The sequence below is a fragment of the Hipposideros armiger genome, unplaced genomic scaffold (assembly GCF_001890085.2).
Source record: "Hipposideros armiger isolate ML-2016 unplaced genomic scaffold, ASM189008v1 scaffold_283, whole genome shotgun sequence".
Taxonomy (NCBI): Eukaryota; Metazoa; Chordata; class Mammalia; order Chiroptera; family Hipposideridae; genus Hipposideros; species Hipposideros armiger.
This window is the reverse complement of record NW_017731633.1, coordinates 805,404-820,472: the sequence shown is the minus strand read 5'-3', so window position 1 is coordinate 820,472 and position 15,069 is coordinate 805,404. Positions and strand designations below refer to the sequence as shown.

Genomic DNA, 15,069 nt, shown 5'->3' with positions numbered 1-15,069 from the left:
TTTTTTTTTAATTTATGGTTGACATTCAGTATTATTCTACATCAGCTTCAAGTGTACAGCACAGCGGTCAGGCATTTACACAGTCTTTGAAGTGATCCCCCGATAAGTCCAGTACCCATCTGACACCTACAATATCTTTACAACATTATTGATATTCTGTATACTGTATTTCACATCCCCATGACTATTTTGTGACCACAAATTTGTGCTTTCTAATCCCTTCCTCTTCTCCTGCACCCTCCAAACCCCCCTCCCATCTAGCAACCATCAGTTTTTTCTCTGTATCTATGAGTCTATTTCTGTTTTGTTTGCTCATTTATTCTGTTCTTTAGATTCCACATATTAGTGAGATCATATGATATTGTCTTTCTCAGTCTGACTTATTTCACTTAGCATACTATCCTCTAGGTCCATCCGTGTTGTTGCAAATGGTTAAGATTTCATTCTCTTTTTTTTAAAGATTTTATTTCGGAATTGGGGCAGGGGAACAGTGCTGGGGAATTGGGGGAAGGGGAACAAACAAGTTGCTGTCTTTTTGTTCTTCAGTCTAGTTGTGTAGGACGTTGCTTCACTGGCTCATATTGGTATTATCATTGCGCTCTTCCTGGGTGAGACAGATCGGTCGCCGGCCTCTGAACGGCCATTCACGGCGGCTCTTGGCAGCTCACACGGGCTGCCAGACGCTCACGCTGGCTGCCAGCCTCACACGGTAGCTTATGGCAGCCCACTGCAGCAGGGATGCAGACTACACCGTCACTGGTGACTCATGACCGCCCAGCTCCACGTCGAACTGTTGTTCACCATCTTAGCTGCAGAACGCAGTGTCATTGGCCCTCATGTGGGATCCGAACCAGGGCCCTGCTGCTCAGAGCTGGCATCCCAAGCCAGCTCTTAACCAACGCGCCACTTGGCCGGCCCACGATTTCATTCTTTTTTATGGCAGACTAATACTCCATTGTATAAATGTACCACAATTTCATTATCCAGTTGTCTATTGATGGGCATTTCGGTTGTTTCCATGTCTTGGCTATTGTTATTGTGAATAGCGCTGCAGTAAACATTGGGGTGCATATATTTTTTTCAGATCAGTGTTTTGGATTTCTTTGGATAAATACCCAGAAGTGAAATTGCTAGGTCATGAGGTAGTTTTATTTTTAAGTTTTTGAGGAACCTCCATACTATTTTCCATAGTGGCTGCACCATACTTTCATATGTTTTTAAGGCCAAATAAATACTACATTTGCTGTAGTATTTCTTAATTTATGAGTAATTTAACAAGTCTTTTAAACTGTGCTTGCATGATAGTTAGGAATTTTGCAAATTTTGTTTCATCCATGGTTAAAATGGTGCATTGGTTTTGTGTGGTCAGCCCCTACCCTATATTCCCCATAAGTCCTGTTATATTTAATGCCTACTTTTGCAGCCTACAGAGGTTTTTAGAAACATTGTATAAGAATTATAATCAACTCCTTGAACCATTTCTCAATGCTTTTTAAGACTGTAAACAAGGCAAAGTACTTGGTCTGTACACAGCAATAGTAATAATAAGAGAACTTTTCTTACCTCCTGTCAAAACAGGCTATGAAGCTATGAAAACCAAAACAGTATGGTCTGGCCCAAGAACATATCTTACAGGCTGTGAGGATTAAGTAAAATGGTAGACATTGGCCCAAAGCTCAATAAATTAGCATCCTTACCACCCAACTATAGACTTTTCCTCATCTCGACGCCTTGGGGCAAGTGAATTCCCTTTTCTGAGCCTCATAGCTTCCCCTCTAAGAAATAGGTACTATAATAAATCGGGTAACGCACAGCCTGATTTTTCGACCGCCTCACTTAAATCAGTCCAGGGCACACCCCTTGGTAAAAGCGCCACTAAAGGGCACCATTGATGCTTTTACTGCGACTTAAGGCCTGCAAAGAAGGAAAAGCTAAGGGTGCATTTCTCATGCCTTCCCGCAGCTGAGTGCACGGTTATGGGCATCCCCAGTATCTCCACCAACCTTTCCGGCTTCGGCTGCTTCATGGAGGAACACATCGCAGACCCCTCAGCTTACGGTCAGCACCCAGACTGAGAGCCAGCACTCTTGGATCTTGAAGAGGAGGGGCGTTGACTCGGGTCACTAAGAGAGAAGAGAAAGGGGTGGACTCCTGGGTCTGAGGGGGAGGAGGGGTCCTGGTGCAACAGAGTCCCAGGAAGAATGAAGGTTACCCCAGTCTGTTTTCTGAGTCCCCATCCTGGCCCTCACAGGCATTTACATTCTGGACCGGCGGTTCCGCAGTCTGGATGATTCCTGCTCGCAGCTCACCTCCTTCCTCTACAGCTTCTGCCAGCAGAGCAGGCGGCAGCGCATCATCCAGCGGAACCGTACTGAACGCCTCTCTGACCTTCTGGACTGGAAATACCTAGGCCGGGTAAAACTCTTTTTCCTGTCCTCTGCTGGTGAATCAGCTGCTTCTGATTCCGGCTCTCTGGTTCCTGAGTCTCAAAGGCTGGTGCTGGGGGCATGGTCTCCTCTTACTTGTAACTGTCCCTTTAAGAAATTAATCAACTTCTGCAGGAAGATCATATTCGTATCAAGTTCTCCTATTAGCATGAGGGTGTGGCCAAAGAGACCTACCTCAGAGACTGTCCATTCACAGCTCTGCCTATCTACATAAGGGGTGGAGCCAGAAAAATTGGATAATTGGCTTAGGGGCCTAGGGAAGATGCAGCAGAGTGTGCTTATCTACATAAAAGGTACGGCCAGGGTTGCCCCCCTCCACATCTACTGGTGGAGGGGGAGGCTCCCGACCCCTGATGCCCCCTCCCCTTCTTTTCCCCAAGTACTATATGTCTGCGCGCCGCTTGGCGCTGTCCAAGGCCTTTCCAGAACACTTCACCTACGAGCCCCAGGAGGCTGATGCGGTGAGTGGGCTAGGAGCTGCAGGGCTGGACTGGGGGGATGGGTTTCCCTCCTGTAATCAGAAGGCCTTGTGGGTGGTGGACACCTCGGCAAGACTAGGGACCACCAGTCACTTTGCTCTTTGTGCTTACACTCCCGTACACAGACCCAGGGCTACCGCTACCCCCGGCCAGCCTCGGTGCCACCATCGCCTTCACTATCTCGACACTCGAGCCCTCACCTGAGCGAGGATGAGGAGGATCCCCAGGACAGGACGCCAAATGAAGACAGCGAGCGCTACGACGAGGAAGAGGAGGCTGCCAAGGACCGGCGCAATATCCGTGCCCCGGAGTGGCCACGCCGCTCCCCCTGCTCTTCTATCAGCGGGAGCAAGCGCAACTCTGTGGATACTGCGCCCTCCAGCTCAGTCAGCACTCCCAGCGAGCCCCTCAGCCCCGCCAGCTCCCTGGGCGAGGAGCGCAACTGAGTCCCCTACCCCACACTCCTCTCCCACCTTACCTCCTTCATCCAGAGGGTGGGTGCAGAACTGTGCTGTTCCTAAACCCCACTCCAGATCCCAAACCTGCTGTGGAGTCCACAACCCCGCCTCCTGTGCCATACACTCCACCCCCTCCAGCTCCACTCTTGAAATCCCCAACACTCCAGAATCCACAACACTGTGCCTTTCTTGGGTTCCAGAATACATAATCGGTGCCCAGGAGTCACTCTAGGCCTAGCCTGGATTTGAAAGGCCAAGAATCGGCCATTACCCTGTCATGGTGCCAGAGGTTTTAGGAAAGCTGGCCTGTTGCCTTCCAGGCTGGGGCTCCTAGAGCCCTTTGGCTTGAAAATTCCACAGCATACAGAGCACACCCTGTTCAGGCCTGGCCTAGGGGCCAGCAAGCCCTGGAAACCATGTGGTGTTCCTGCTGATGGAACAGTCAAGTCCAGAGCTGGAGCATTTTTAAGGACTTGAGTTAACTGAATGCAGAAGGTCCTCCATTTCAACTCCAGAGCTCGGGCTCCAGGATAGGGCACTCATGTTTACTCTGTTCTGGCCCTCCCTGGGGAATCTGACTCTGCCTGGAGGACCCCTCCACCCCTGCTTCCTTCTTCATACCTTGGCCAAGCAAGAGTGGGCAGAACCACTTGGCTTCTCATTCCTACTGGAGAAAATGCAGTCTTGGTCTAGATGCCTTTCTGGCCTTTACTGGACCAGACCCTACTTCCCTGAGTGAGTTTTCCCCTGGATCTCAGGACTCCTGTGCTCTCCAGGGAGTCCCCCTGCTGAGGACAGAACTGGCTGTCTTCCACTCCCACAACCTCCAACTTCCAAGCCCACCATGAAACCACTGGGTTCTAGGTCCCGGCTGCTGAATCTAGACCCTTACCACTATGCTGCATCCTGCTCTCCTTCCCCTGATCTAGAACTGAGCCCACTGGGTTCTAGAACTTCCATTTTTACCTCAAGGCTCTTCCATCCCCAAGCTGTATCCTGCCCTCAGCTGTGGTGAAAGGGAGGGACCCCTCACATGTGCCGTGCTGTATCTGATGCACTTGGTTTGCAGTTGGGAGGGTGGGAACAGAAAGGGTATGATTGAAGTGTGTACGGAGATGAAAAATACATCTCTACTGAAGAATCCCAGGTTTGGTCCGACGTGAGGGCTTGGTGGCCCTCTAACCTGGCCCCTCCCTCTTCTTGGCCTCCTCTGTTCCTCCCCCTGCCCACCCCTGGGTCCCTGATCCCTTGTCTCATTCTGCTGTCATGGTGAGACTTGGATTGCTCTTCTGTGTTATTTCAAGGGAAAGAACCTGGCTTGTTTAGTTGGGATCTTACTTGCAAGTGGCAAAAACCTGGCTCAAGGTCTCTGGCAGAAAGTGGTTGTCACTGGAAAAAGGATCCATAACGTAGCCACACAAAGCCATGTGTGGCTCTCTAAATTAAATTCCTCAGCGCTAGCCATAAGCAAGTGTTCAGTAGTCACATGTGGCTCATGGCTACCCTATTGGACAGCACATAGAACACTGCCATCACTGCAAAAAGTTCTGCTGGACAGCTGTTCTCTGGACAGCTCAATTTGCCGGGGGTGGGGGTGGGGGTCTGTTTCTTTTGAATTCTAGGCCATGGGTGCATCTCTGAACCAAGTGCTTTTCAGGGGAGTAAAAAGCTCCAATTGGACTTGATGTGATCATCCTTCCCGTTAGCCACTGTGAGACTTACAAGCCCACTCCCTTGTGAGAACCACGAGTGACCACCAAAGTGTGGTGACAGCAGAAGCATGGTGCTGAGTGGACAAAAGAACAGGTGTCCAAGCAGCCACTTCCTCTTAGATTCTTCTACCAAGAACAAGGAAGGGTAGGAGGTCGAGTTGACATTTTGTAACTGGAACCCAGCAGCTGCCTAAGTCATCCTCAAAGCTGTAGTTCTCATTTGGATGATCTGGCCCCAAGTTTCACATCCCATTCTGTATTGAGCCCCAAACCCCTAGCTCAGTACCTCTTGTACATCACATGCTTCTAAGCCCCTCAGATCCAGGATTCTTCCTATTGTGAGCCTTGAATTGGACAGAGTGGCAGTGTTCAAGGCAGGTGAGATCTGGGTACACCTACTGGTTGCCATGGGCAACTTACATAGTAATAGCCTTAACTCACCCATATGAAAGGGTTGATAATTCTATTGGGCTGTTGGACAAGCCGTGACCTGTTTTTTTGTTGAAAACGTGTCATGACTTCCAACAGCCCAATAGTTAACCTCCATGGATTGAGCCAGACTCCTTTCAGGTTTGCATAGTACCTGGCCACCAGCCCCAGGTCTTATTAGACCCTCCCTGAAGTCAATCATGCCTTAGAACAGGAGAGAGGGAGGTGGGCCAACAATGCTCCATGCCCTCCCAATCCAGCTACCCTTGTGAAAAATAGATCCCACATCATTTCACACAGTACAGACACACACAAAAAATGGCTGCTGCAAAAAGCTTTATTGTTTCAATTTGGTCCACTGTATGGGAGAGGGCCCCGGGGTGGTTAGAAGGCTGCCTAGCTATTTCAGGGAGAGGCTCAGGCATAAGCCCAATGCCAGGGGAATGCAGAGGGGCCCCTCAAAGGCCTCTGGGCTCCAAAGGCTCCTAGTCGTGCTTGAGGGTGAGCCTTTCGAAGAGACACTCGCCAAGCCCGGCCTGGGGGCTGGCCAGCCTGCGGAGGTTAGTCAGGTGGTCTCCCATCTTCTTGATGAGTTTCACCTCCTCATCTAGGAAGTGGTTCTCCAGGAAGTCACAGACCTGAGTGATAGAAGAAGAGAAAATGCTGCCACTTGTAGTTAACAGTATTACAGGAGACTGAGATTCAGAAGGAAATTTGCCAAATGTGGCCGTGGCTTACTGTAAGCTTCATTCCAAGGAAGGTTTTAAAACGGGTAGACATGGATGAAGGGGGTACTTACATGGGGGTCTGCGCGGGCAGAACCCAGGGCATGCAGATCCAATAGGGCCTGGTTCAGGTTCTTCTCCATGGTCATAGCAGCTTCCATGGCATCCTGAGTTTTACCCCACTCATCTTGGGAAGGCTTCTATATACAGAAGACAGAGACAACTGAGACCTGGCCACATAACCCACAAAGACTAAAACTACCTTCCACAGCAGCTGCAGGGGTAAAGGTCCTAGCCTAACAGACATCACCCCCAGTATCCTACAACTACGAGCCCCAAGAGACCACGCTGCGGCCTTAAAAATGGCTGCGCCTCCATTTCTACCCACAAGGGACTGAAAATTTCCCAGAAGCCCACTCGGTGCCAAACCACTAGGGTCAAGGCGCCTCGTTCGAAGAGACTCCTGGGAGGTGTAGTTTGCTGCCCACACTATTTACCTGCAGGTCCTGGAAGAGGGCGCGACCGCCACGCTGGTTTTGCATCTTCAAGAGACGTTCCGCACCCTCCCGCTTCTCCTCCGCCAACTCACGGAAGAAGTGGCTCACGCCCTCTAAAGCCACATCGTCGCGGTCGAAATAGAAGCCCTGCGAGAAGAGATGGCGGGAACAATAGTTAGAGGGAGGCGAGGCCAGAGGCGATATTCTGCCCTCAGACTACCCAACAGGACAAAGGCGGCCAGCGCGTGCGCAGAGGGCCGGAGGTGCGCAGTTGGGGGAAACTTAGGCCCACAGCGTCCCGGGGACCCTCACCAGAGAGAGGTAGGTGTAGGAGGCCCGCAGATGCAAGTTGACCAGACGGTTGACGGCGGCCTCCACCTCGGTGGAATAATTTTGACGAACTTGGGAGCTCATGGTTGCTCAGCAGTAAGGAGTTAAGCTCAAATAACGGTGTTAGCTGGTCTCGGAGGCCGAGGATGGCTGAGTTGGTTCCGAAGGTTGAGACTGGAAAAGAGGCTGGAGGGTGGTCGGAGGCTGGAAGAAGGGGCGTCCCTGGGTCTGTTCCGTCCAAACACTGTTGAAGCAAGAGACAGATCCGGGGGACAGTCGAGGAAACTGGGAGGCGTTGGCTGAGACTCTTCTTTTATGGCAGGCGGGCACCTAGAGGAGAGAGCAACGGACCAATCTGCGGTGGCGAGAGGCGGGGCCTGGAACCTGAGTGACCAATCCAGAGCAGATAGGAGTCCCAGACTCCCGCCCCGAAGGTGGGGGCAAGTCACGCGCCTGTTGCTGAGGCTGTTGTGAAATGGGGAATGGGGAAGTGCAGGGGATGCGAGGGTCTGGGGCTGATTCTGCGTAGTCAAGGGATTCTGGCGGGGCGGGGCGGTCTATCTTGTAGGTGAAAGATTAATGGAGACACTGGGAGCCCTGGAAAATGGTGATTCTGGGGGTGTCTCAGGAAAGTAGGTAGGATTCTGGGGTTGTCTCTGAGAGCATGAAATTTTCTGGAGACTTAAGGGTTCCAGGGTGGTGCAAAGGCCTCCAGATTACTAGGGTCTTCTCTGGGAGATGAGAGGGCTCCAGATCATTGGGAAGTTTGGAAGGCGGCGAGATCATATTTTTGGAACCTTGGGATCTCCCTGTAAGATGGGTTGGAGGGGAGCCCTGGGGTGGGGGCATTTCTGTAGCCTTAACGTTCACAATGGAAGTCCCTATTTTTCTGGAAACTTCCTGGGGGAGGTCTTTAGGCCCTTCAGGTGATCTGCAAAATTAAAAAGGCAGTTGTTCCAGAGCCTTGGGGCTCACCCCCCAGGAGTGGGGGAATGTTTCTGGAGCATACTAGGGCTCCCCCCCCCTTTATTTATTTATTTATTTTTGGGTAGGGGGTCTAGGAGAGCCCTTGAGAAAGAGTCTGGGACCTTTGGAATACCCTTGGGGCTATTTTAGGGGCTCATTGTTTTTTCTGGGAGTTGAGATGGGGAGGGGTGAAATGATACTCAAGCTCTGGGGTCTCAGAGGCTGCGTTTCCTGGGGACTATTTTGGGAATTCTCTGGCTCTGAACCAATCTCTCCAAAGTTGTCCCTGTCTTGCCTGACATGTGCTCCTTCTGGGTCACAAAGAGAAGCCCTGGATCCTGGGGAAATGAAGATCTGGGGAACTGTGGACAGGATGTCTGTCTTCAACCAAAGTACATTTTTAAAGTGTGCCGGGTCCAGTATGGGGTCTGGGAGGCAAAGCTAGCTCAAACCAGGACTCAGCCTTCAAGGAGTACCCTGTTGTGGGGAGAAAGGATAGGAACTTGACCCTATTCAAGTGCCCTAATGGAGGCATCCAGTAAGTTGGGGTGTCAAGGTGGGGGAGAGAGGTCATGAAGCAGGGCCCGGTTGGCACCCCCACAGTAGAGGATTCTCTGAGTCCCCAGCCTCACCTTTCCTTGACCTACCTACAGCTTAATAATAGATCATCCCCCTGCAGCTTGAGCTAGGAATGTCCCCTGTCCCACCTAGTTCCGTTTTAGAAAGATTACCCTGAAATTTATGATTAATACCCTTAGGCTTATTGATCACAATTTCAATCATCTACCAGGCTAATCCCATCATTGCTCCTGGGTTGCTGACTCCACCATAGAATCACGTGGCCACAGGGAAGGCTCCATGCAGATCCCCGGAACCCGTCAGGTAGCCTCTGGAGGAATGCCCAGATTTTCCCTTAAAAACTCCAAGCTGGTTTGAGAATGTTAAGACAGTTTTTGGAGCTGATAACCAGCTGCCTTCTCAGACCACCGGTGCTCTGATAATAAAAGCTTATTCTATGACCCAACTCCTGTGTCGGTCTATTGGCTGAGTGGCGCAGGTGGCACGAGCCCTGGACTCTCCTTTGGCCTCTGCTTTCAGTCAGGACCTGCTTTGCAGTGGAGCCACAATAAGCAGCTCAGGCAGGGTGCCTCCTGAGCAGGCAGATGTGAGGCCAGGCTGGTGTCTGGGGTCCTCAAGGGGTATCTGGGCCAGTGGCCAAGAGAGCCTGTGTGCTGAGTCATGCTGAACTCAGCACAGGAAGGGGCTCAGGCAGAAGGGTGTAGGGGTGTGGCCACTCACTGACCTCATCTCCTCCAGAGGACTGCAGTCTGGCTGAGACCCTGGGAACTAGGCCTGGCTGGCTCAAACCCAACTCTGGCCCCCTCCCCCAAAGTGCCGCCAAGATCATGCTTTGTCTCTGTCTTACTGTCTTTCTAGTACCCTGGATATTTTTCCTGGGCTGCTGCCTGTGGCCATACTGTCCCCTCTGGGCAGTGACTCAGTCTCCCCTCACTGCTATCTTATTTGGCTGTCATATCTCTCCCCAGACTTGGTGTCTCTGGGGCAAGTCCTTGGGGGAGGGGCAGATGCTCCAGGCACACAGTCACAATGGGACCTGAGTTACTTATTCACCAAATTTCAAACCTCAGCCTAAAGACCTTTAGCCTTAAAGCCTTCGGGGCCCCTGTGGAGAGGTGGCTTCCAAAGTGCTCACAGGTAGAGGAATGGGTGAGACAAAGATGATCTGAAGGATAGACAGAAGTCTTAGGGTTGGGGGAAGATCCTGAGATATGGGAAAAGACAAAAGACCCAGAAAGAAAAAAGAAAAAAAAAAGACCCAGAAAGAGAGGGACAGAGATTGAGAGAGATTAGGATAGAGACAGAGTCTTAGAGGGACAGAAATAGAGAAAGGGGAAAGACCCAGAGGGGGACAGACACCTAGAAAGATAGAGACCTAGAGAAAAGGGACAACAAACCCTGTGACTCCAAGATTTCATTCTGACCCTTGATTCCCCTTCAATGTCTAAATCTACTAGGTCTTTACAAAACTCAGCATCTTCCGGGGGTCTGCTCCTCTTAGAGGGCCCCACCCAGTTAATGGGCCAGACCCCAGAGCTCCTTCTCCAGCCCCTCCCCCACAGTTTCTGACCTGGTCTTCTCCCTTGGACCCTCTTGTCCCAGCCTCCTCACCTCCCGTAGCTTCCCCATAGGGCTCCAGGGCCCTCCCTTGCTTCCCCATTCTCAACCTCAGTCAAGTGCAACTTCCCATATGGTGGGAGTGTCCAGGCCCTAGCTTCCCAGGCAGCATTCTCTGCCCCACTCCCTTCCAGCCCCTGGCTCCAATACCACACCCTAGGTTGTGACACTTGTGATCTCCAGTCACCTCCATTCCCCTCAGGACTGCAAGATCCTGGAGGGCAGAACTGGGACCTAGCTCATCACTAACACAGAGGGCACCAGGCACCCTCAGAAAAAAGAGGTGTCAGAACCTGAAGCCTGGTCTCTTGCGACAGCCAGGGAGTGGGCCCAGTGACTCAGACTCTGAAGTGTGGCCCAAAAGAGGTTTATTGCCCCCCTCCAGACCACTCCTCCCTACTCCACCCCCAATAATTACAAAAGTAAGAAAAATGCCCCTGGCCCCCCAATTCCCATCCCTCCCAGAAAAATGTGATAATTTATGCAGAAAAGACACAGTCCAAGGCAGCTGGTGGCCTTAGCCCATCTTCTTCCAGATGGTGAGTGAGGCAGTGAGTACTCCAGCCACAAAGATGGTCACTGTCTGCCACGTGGGTGTCCCAAAGTAGGAGAGGAGGCCATCCTGGGGACAGGGACATCAGTCACTTCAGCAATTCAGCCATGGGCCAGTACATGAGGAATCGGGAGGGTCAGGGGGCATGATAGCAAGAGCCTAAGACTAATAGGTACTAAAGAGTTGGGGTCAAAGGGTTATCAAAAAACTTGAGGGATTCCAGAGGAAGTGGAGGCACCAGGGAAGGCAGAAGGTACTAGTCAGGTCAGGGGTCACTGGGAGGTCATGGGTCACCAGGTCAGAGGTCGCAGAGAGGTCAGCAGGTACCACATGAATCAGGGGTGGATCAGACATGTAAGGAAATGTATTACAGACCACATCTGATGATCTGAAAATGGGGAGGGGGTGAACCACTGTGGTAGGCTCAGGAAGGCCTAGGGGTCCCAGAGGAGTGCGGGAGGGAGTTAGGGGCCTCACCCAACCACCCTGGTCCTGGATCCAGCCCAGCAGCCGCTCTCGAAGGAAGTCCAGTGTCCAGCCCATGATGGTCCTTATCAGCTCGGGCACTTTGGTGCACAGGGCCTGCAGGGAGTAGGGTAGGCCTTAGGGGCTAAATCTTGTCCGCACTGCCTTTGGATAGTAGCCCCAAGCCTCCTTTCTCAATTCTTTGCCTTCCCTCCTGCCCCCTCTGCAGTCTCTGCCACTCAGTCAGAATGAGCTTCATATACTGTAAACTGAATCTTGTCACTGTCAACTGCCCTGCTCACAAACTTTCCATGGCTCCCCCGTACCCCTGGGATAAAGACCAAAAGGCATAGCTTGGCCCACAAGGCCCTGTGTGAAGGCTCTGACTTAATAGCAATCCAATTTATGGCTTCTTTTCTGTGCCTCATTGACTTTCTTTTATTGTCTTCATTCGCACCAAACCTGTCTTTGCCCTTAGGAACTTTGCACATGCTGATTCTTCTGCCTAAATAGGCCTCAACCAAATGAATTTTCAATTATCCCTTAAAAAGTTCAGGTCTAATGTCACTTCCCCAGAGAGGGCTCTTCTGACCTTCAGACCAGGTGTGACCCAACATCTCCCAAAGCCATGACCTGCCCTCCAACTCCCTGAACTTTCCCTTCCCACCCTTTATCTAGCTGCTTCTCCCCTCCTGCTGTCCGCAAAACCATATGCAGCCCCACCATCATCCTGACTGCTGTCCCCCTCACCTGCAATATTCAACCCCCAACATTCAGCTCAATCTTGTAAATATATCAAGAAATCTACTTCCTACCTCCACTGCTACCACCCGAGTCCAGGTCAGTCATTGTTTGCAGAGACTATTATAGATGCCCCCTCACCAGCTTCTTAGCTTTTGCCCCCATTTTCTACCCACACCGGCCAGAACAATTTGTTGGGCTTCCCCTCCTCCAATATTTTATCATGAGAATCTTCAGAGAGAAAAGTTAAAAGAATTTCAGTTAACAGCCATACACCTGCAACCAAGATTCTACAATTAACATTTTGCTAGACTTGCTAGAATCTTTCATATTTATAAATACCTCACTCTCCTGTTTAAAACCAGCCAATTACTCCCATCTCACTCAGAGTAAAGTTAAAGTCTTTACAGTGGCCCACAAGACCCCTCCAATCTTCCCTCATCTCCTACCCTTGCCCCCTCCTATGTCCTAACCACATGGGCATCCTCATTGCCTTCAACACCAGGCCTGGTCCTGCCTCAGGGCCTTTACATTTGCTGTGCCCTCTACCAGATGCCTTTTCCTTATATATCACTGCATCTTTCTTGCCTTTCCAGCTTTGGCTTTAATGTCACTTCCTCTTAAAAGCCTTTCCTAATAACTTTACACAATCACATCGCCTTAGCTTACTTCTCAGCACTCGTCATTCAATGTGAGCTCCATCAGAGTGGGAACCTAGCCAGCTTTGTTCAGTGCTGCATCCTTGGTGCCGAGCACAGGCCAGGCACATAGTAGGCCCAATAAATGTTGAATGAATAAATGAATCAAGTAGCAGACAAGTGGCCCATAGCTGTCTCTCTCTGTTCCCTCTGGGCGGCCACAGGGGTTGATCTCATGACTCCCAGGTCCCCATAGGTCTGAGGGGAGTCTCCCTGGTCTCACTGCCCTGCAGCTGCCCACCTTGAGCACCAGTTTGCTGGCAAAGTAGAAAAGGGCGACAACCCGGCCCCAGTTGAAGTTGCCATCGGAAAACATCTCAGACGCCACTCGGTAAAAGACCTCACGGGGGGAGTCTGTGTCCACAGCTGCGATCATCCTGCAGTAAAGAGGAGATGGGGAGGGAGGATCAGGCAGAGTGTGGAAACTCATGCATCCACCCCATAGCAAAGATAAGGAAACTGAGGCCCAAGTCACACTAAAATGAAAAGCAAGAAGCCAATGTGGGAGAAAGGGACAAGATGGACATTTAGGAAACTGGAGAAAATGACTCCATGAAGGACAGTTTCAAGATCCTAGGGGAGGGGTGGGCTGGGAGTAGAGTGCTGAGTTGAGTGGTGAGGCCCCGGATCCCTGGTTCTGAAAGAAATGGGGGCTGTGGGCCCGGACTCCATGCTTGTAGGGGAAGAGGGGGTTGGGAGCTGAGACTCCTGGGTTATGAGGGGTAAAGGGACCAATGGACCAGTGGCTAGACTCCTGGGTCCCGGGGACCACACCTCTGCAGCTCAACATTACTGTCCAGTTCATCTCCAATGCGCTTGAGACACTCGCTCAGCTTCTTGGTGGATGCATCCTGGGGCAACCTGGGCTCCAGGGCCAGGTCAGGTGCCTCTCCCCCGATTCGCCCTGCTCGATCCTGGATGAAACTACAGTGGGAATGGAGGGGTGGGGTGCAGAATCAGAATGAGGCATCACTCCTCAAATCCGCTCAGCAATAATCAGACCTCAAACTCACCCCTGAAGTAAAAGGGCCCCTGTCTTCATGATCTGCTCAGAGCTGGTGGGCCCTAGAGGAGAAAGGAGGGAAGAGGTGCCTGGACTCTTGGGCCCTAGGGCACCCGGGGAACTGGGGTGGTTCATGAGCCCTAAGGGAGGACAATGCTAGGGGCCATGGATTTCTGAGTCCCTGTTAGATGAAGTGACTAGGGGCCCGGACAACTGAGTCCCTGATGGAGAAAGAGGCGGGGAGCCTAGGCTTGTATCATATATTCTTCCATAAACGAGGCTGAGGGAACACTTAAAGCATCCTGGCCTGAGGGGGCAGAGGGGAGACCCGCCCCTCCCACCAGGAAGTGGTTGCCGGCGACAAGCCCGGGCTTGCCCGGGGGCTTGGATTTTGGGGTCTGCAGCTTCTCAGGGGTCCCACAGCGCCAGGCAGGAAGGGATCGGGGCGCGAGGGCCAGAGAGCTGGGGAACCTCCGGGAAGGAGGGGGCTGGAGGCTGGCAGCGCCCGATCAGGGACTTTCTGACCTGGAGTGCTTAGAGATCGCACGGCCTCAGACCGGCAGGCAGGATCGTGGGGCCGGCCGGCAGGATCGTGGGGCCGGCCGGCAAGGGACTCGCCCTCCTCCCGCCCGTCTGCCTCCCGCCTCACCCCCGTCTCTGGGTTGCTCCCCGGACCCGTCCATCACCGCCGCTCCCGCCGCCGCCTCTCGCCGGGTCTGCCCCGGCGGCTGCAGCACGCCCCCGGTCACGTGAGCGTCCCGCTGAGCGTGCGTCATCTCACGTGACCGCCCCGCAAAATGGACGCCGCGGGCCGCTGCCCCGCAGGGCCATCTAGTCACACTACCGCACCTTCCTCGCTTGCTTGGAAAGGCTCGTCCCCTATCACGTGAGTGTCCAATCAGCAGTTCCCTGTACGAACTGGTCGCGTCGCCATTCCACCGGCCACCCATTCAATCGCAGCTATGACTTTTTTTTTTTCATGTAAGATTTATTATATTTAAGATTGGTCTAGCTATAACTTTCATTCATTCTTGCAATATTTTCAGAAGTTTTGGGTGGGGCTTGAGACCTCCCAGGGCAGAAGAAACATGGAGTGCACATCAGAGAGGAACAGCAGAGGCCAAAAATAGCATTCGTTGAGACAGGCCGTTTCCGGTGATTAAAGCCTGTAAGTGTTTATGCGTTTTTGTTTGAGAATAAAAAGAATCTGAAGTTCAGAAAGTGGCAGAACTAATAAGTGGTGATAGATTGGCAGGGTATGTTCAGGATGGATCCCCAAGAGAGGCTCCCAGGGTGCCTGAAATGTGTTGTATCTTGATCTGGGTAGTGATGACTTGGGTATACACGTACTTAAGAATTCATTGAAGGGC

General features: G+C 51.9%; 3 protein-coding genes across 3 annotated transcripts in view; 1 reads left to right on the top strand and 2 right to left on the bottom strand.

The window, feature by feature from the left end:
• Positions 1-5,064, top strand: part of GYS1 (glycogen synthase 1) — a 17,045-nt gene extending 11,981 nt beyond the window's left edge. The window contains exons 12-15 of the mRNA XM_019658155.1: positions 1,899-2,058; positions 2,252-2,415; positions 2,828-2,908; positions 3,052-5,064. Coding sequence (XP_019513700.1) covers positions 1,899-2,058; positions 2,252-2,415; positions 2,828-2,908; positions 3,052-3,372 — 726 coding nt within the window. The 3' untranslated portion in view covers positions 3,373-5,064. The remainder of the gene's footprint in view (positions 1-1,898; positions 2,059-2,251; positions 2,416-2,827; positions 2,909-3,051) is intronic.
• A 778-nt stretch (positions 5,065-5,842) lies between these two features.
• FTL (ferritin light chain) lies at positions 5,843-7,360 on the bottom strand. The gene is made up of 4 exons (XM_019658279.1): positions 7,060-7,360; positions 6,748-6,894; positions 6,325-6,450; positions 5,843-6,163 (listed from the first exon to the last, which is right to left on the bottom strand). The coding sequence occupies exons 1-4, from the start codon at positions 7,159-7,161 to the stop codon at positions 6,011-6,013; spliced, it is 528 nt and encodes a 175-aa protein (XP_019513824.1). The 5' UTR covers positions 7,162-7,360; the 3' UTR covers positions 5,843-6,010.
• Positions 7,361-10,590: 3,230 nt separating this feature from the next.
• On the bottom strand, positions 10,591-14,454 carry BAX (BCL2 associated X, apoptosis regulator). Its single transcript, XM_019658278.1, has 6 exons — positions 14,349-14,454; positions 13,710-13,761; positions 13,471-13,620; positions 12,938-13,073; positions 11,270-11,374; positions 10,591-10,861 (listed from the first exon to the last, which is right to left on the bottom strand). Exons 1-6 carry the CDS (start codon positions 14,380-14,382, stop codon positions 10,757-10,759), a joined length of 582 nt encoding a protein of 193 aa, XP_019513823.1. The 5' UTR covers positions 14,383-14,454; the 3' UTR covers positions 10,591-10,756.
• Between the last annotated feature and the right edge of the window lie 615 nt (positions 14,455-15,069).

What these genes read in the sequence shown, in the direction of transcription:
- FTL (XM_019658279.1), bottom strand. Translation starts at nt 7,161, where the DNA reads ATGAGCTCCCAAGTTCGTCAAAATTATTCCACCGAGGTGGAGGCCGCC. An exon ending in CCTACACCTACCTCTCTCTG is followed by an intron (nt 6,895 to 7,059) that starts GTGAGGGTCCCC and finishes CTCTTCTCGCAG; the next exon opens with GGCTTCTATTTCGACCGCGA. An exon ending in CTGCCCGCGCAGACCCCCAT is followed by an intron (nt 6,164 to 6,324) that starts GTAAGTACCCCC and finishes TCTATCACTCAG; the next exon opens with GTCTGTGACTTCCTGGAGAA.
- BAX (XM_019658278.1), bottom strand. Translation starts at nt 14,382, where the DNA reads ATGGACGGGTCCGGGGAGCAACCCAGAGACGGGG. An exon ending in AGTAATGTTGAGCTGCAGAG is followed by an intron (nt 13,074 to 13,470) that starts GTGTGGTCCCCG and finishes TCTTTACTGCAG; the next exon opens with GATGATCGCAGCTGTGGACA. An exon ending in CCAGCAAACTGGTGCTCAAG is followed by an intron (nt 11,375 to 12,937) that starts GTGGGCAGCTGC and finishes TACTCCCTGCAG; the next exon opens with GCCCTGTGCACCAAAGTGCC.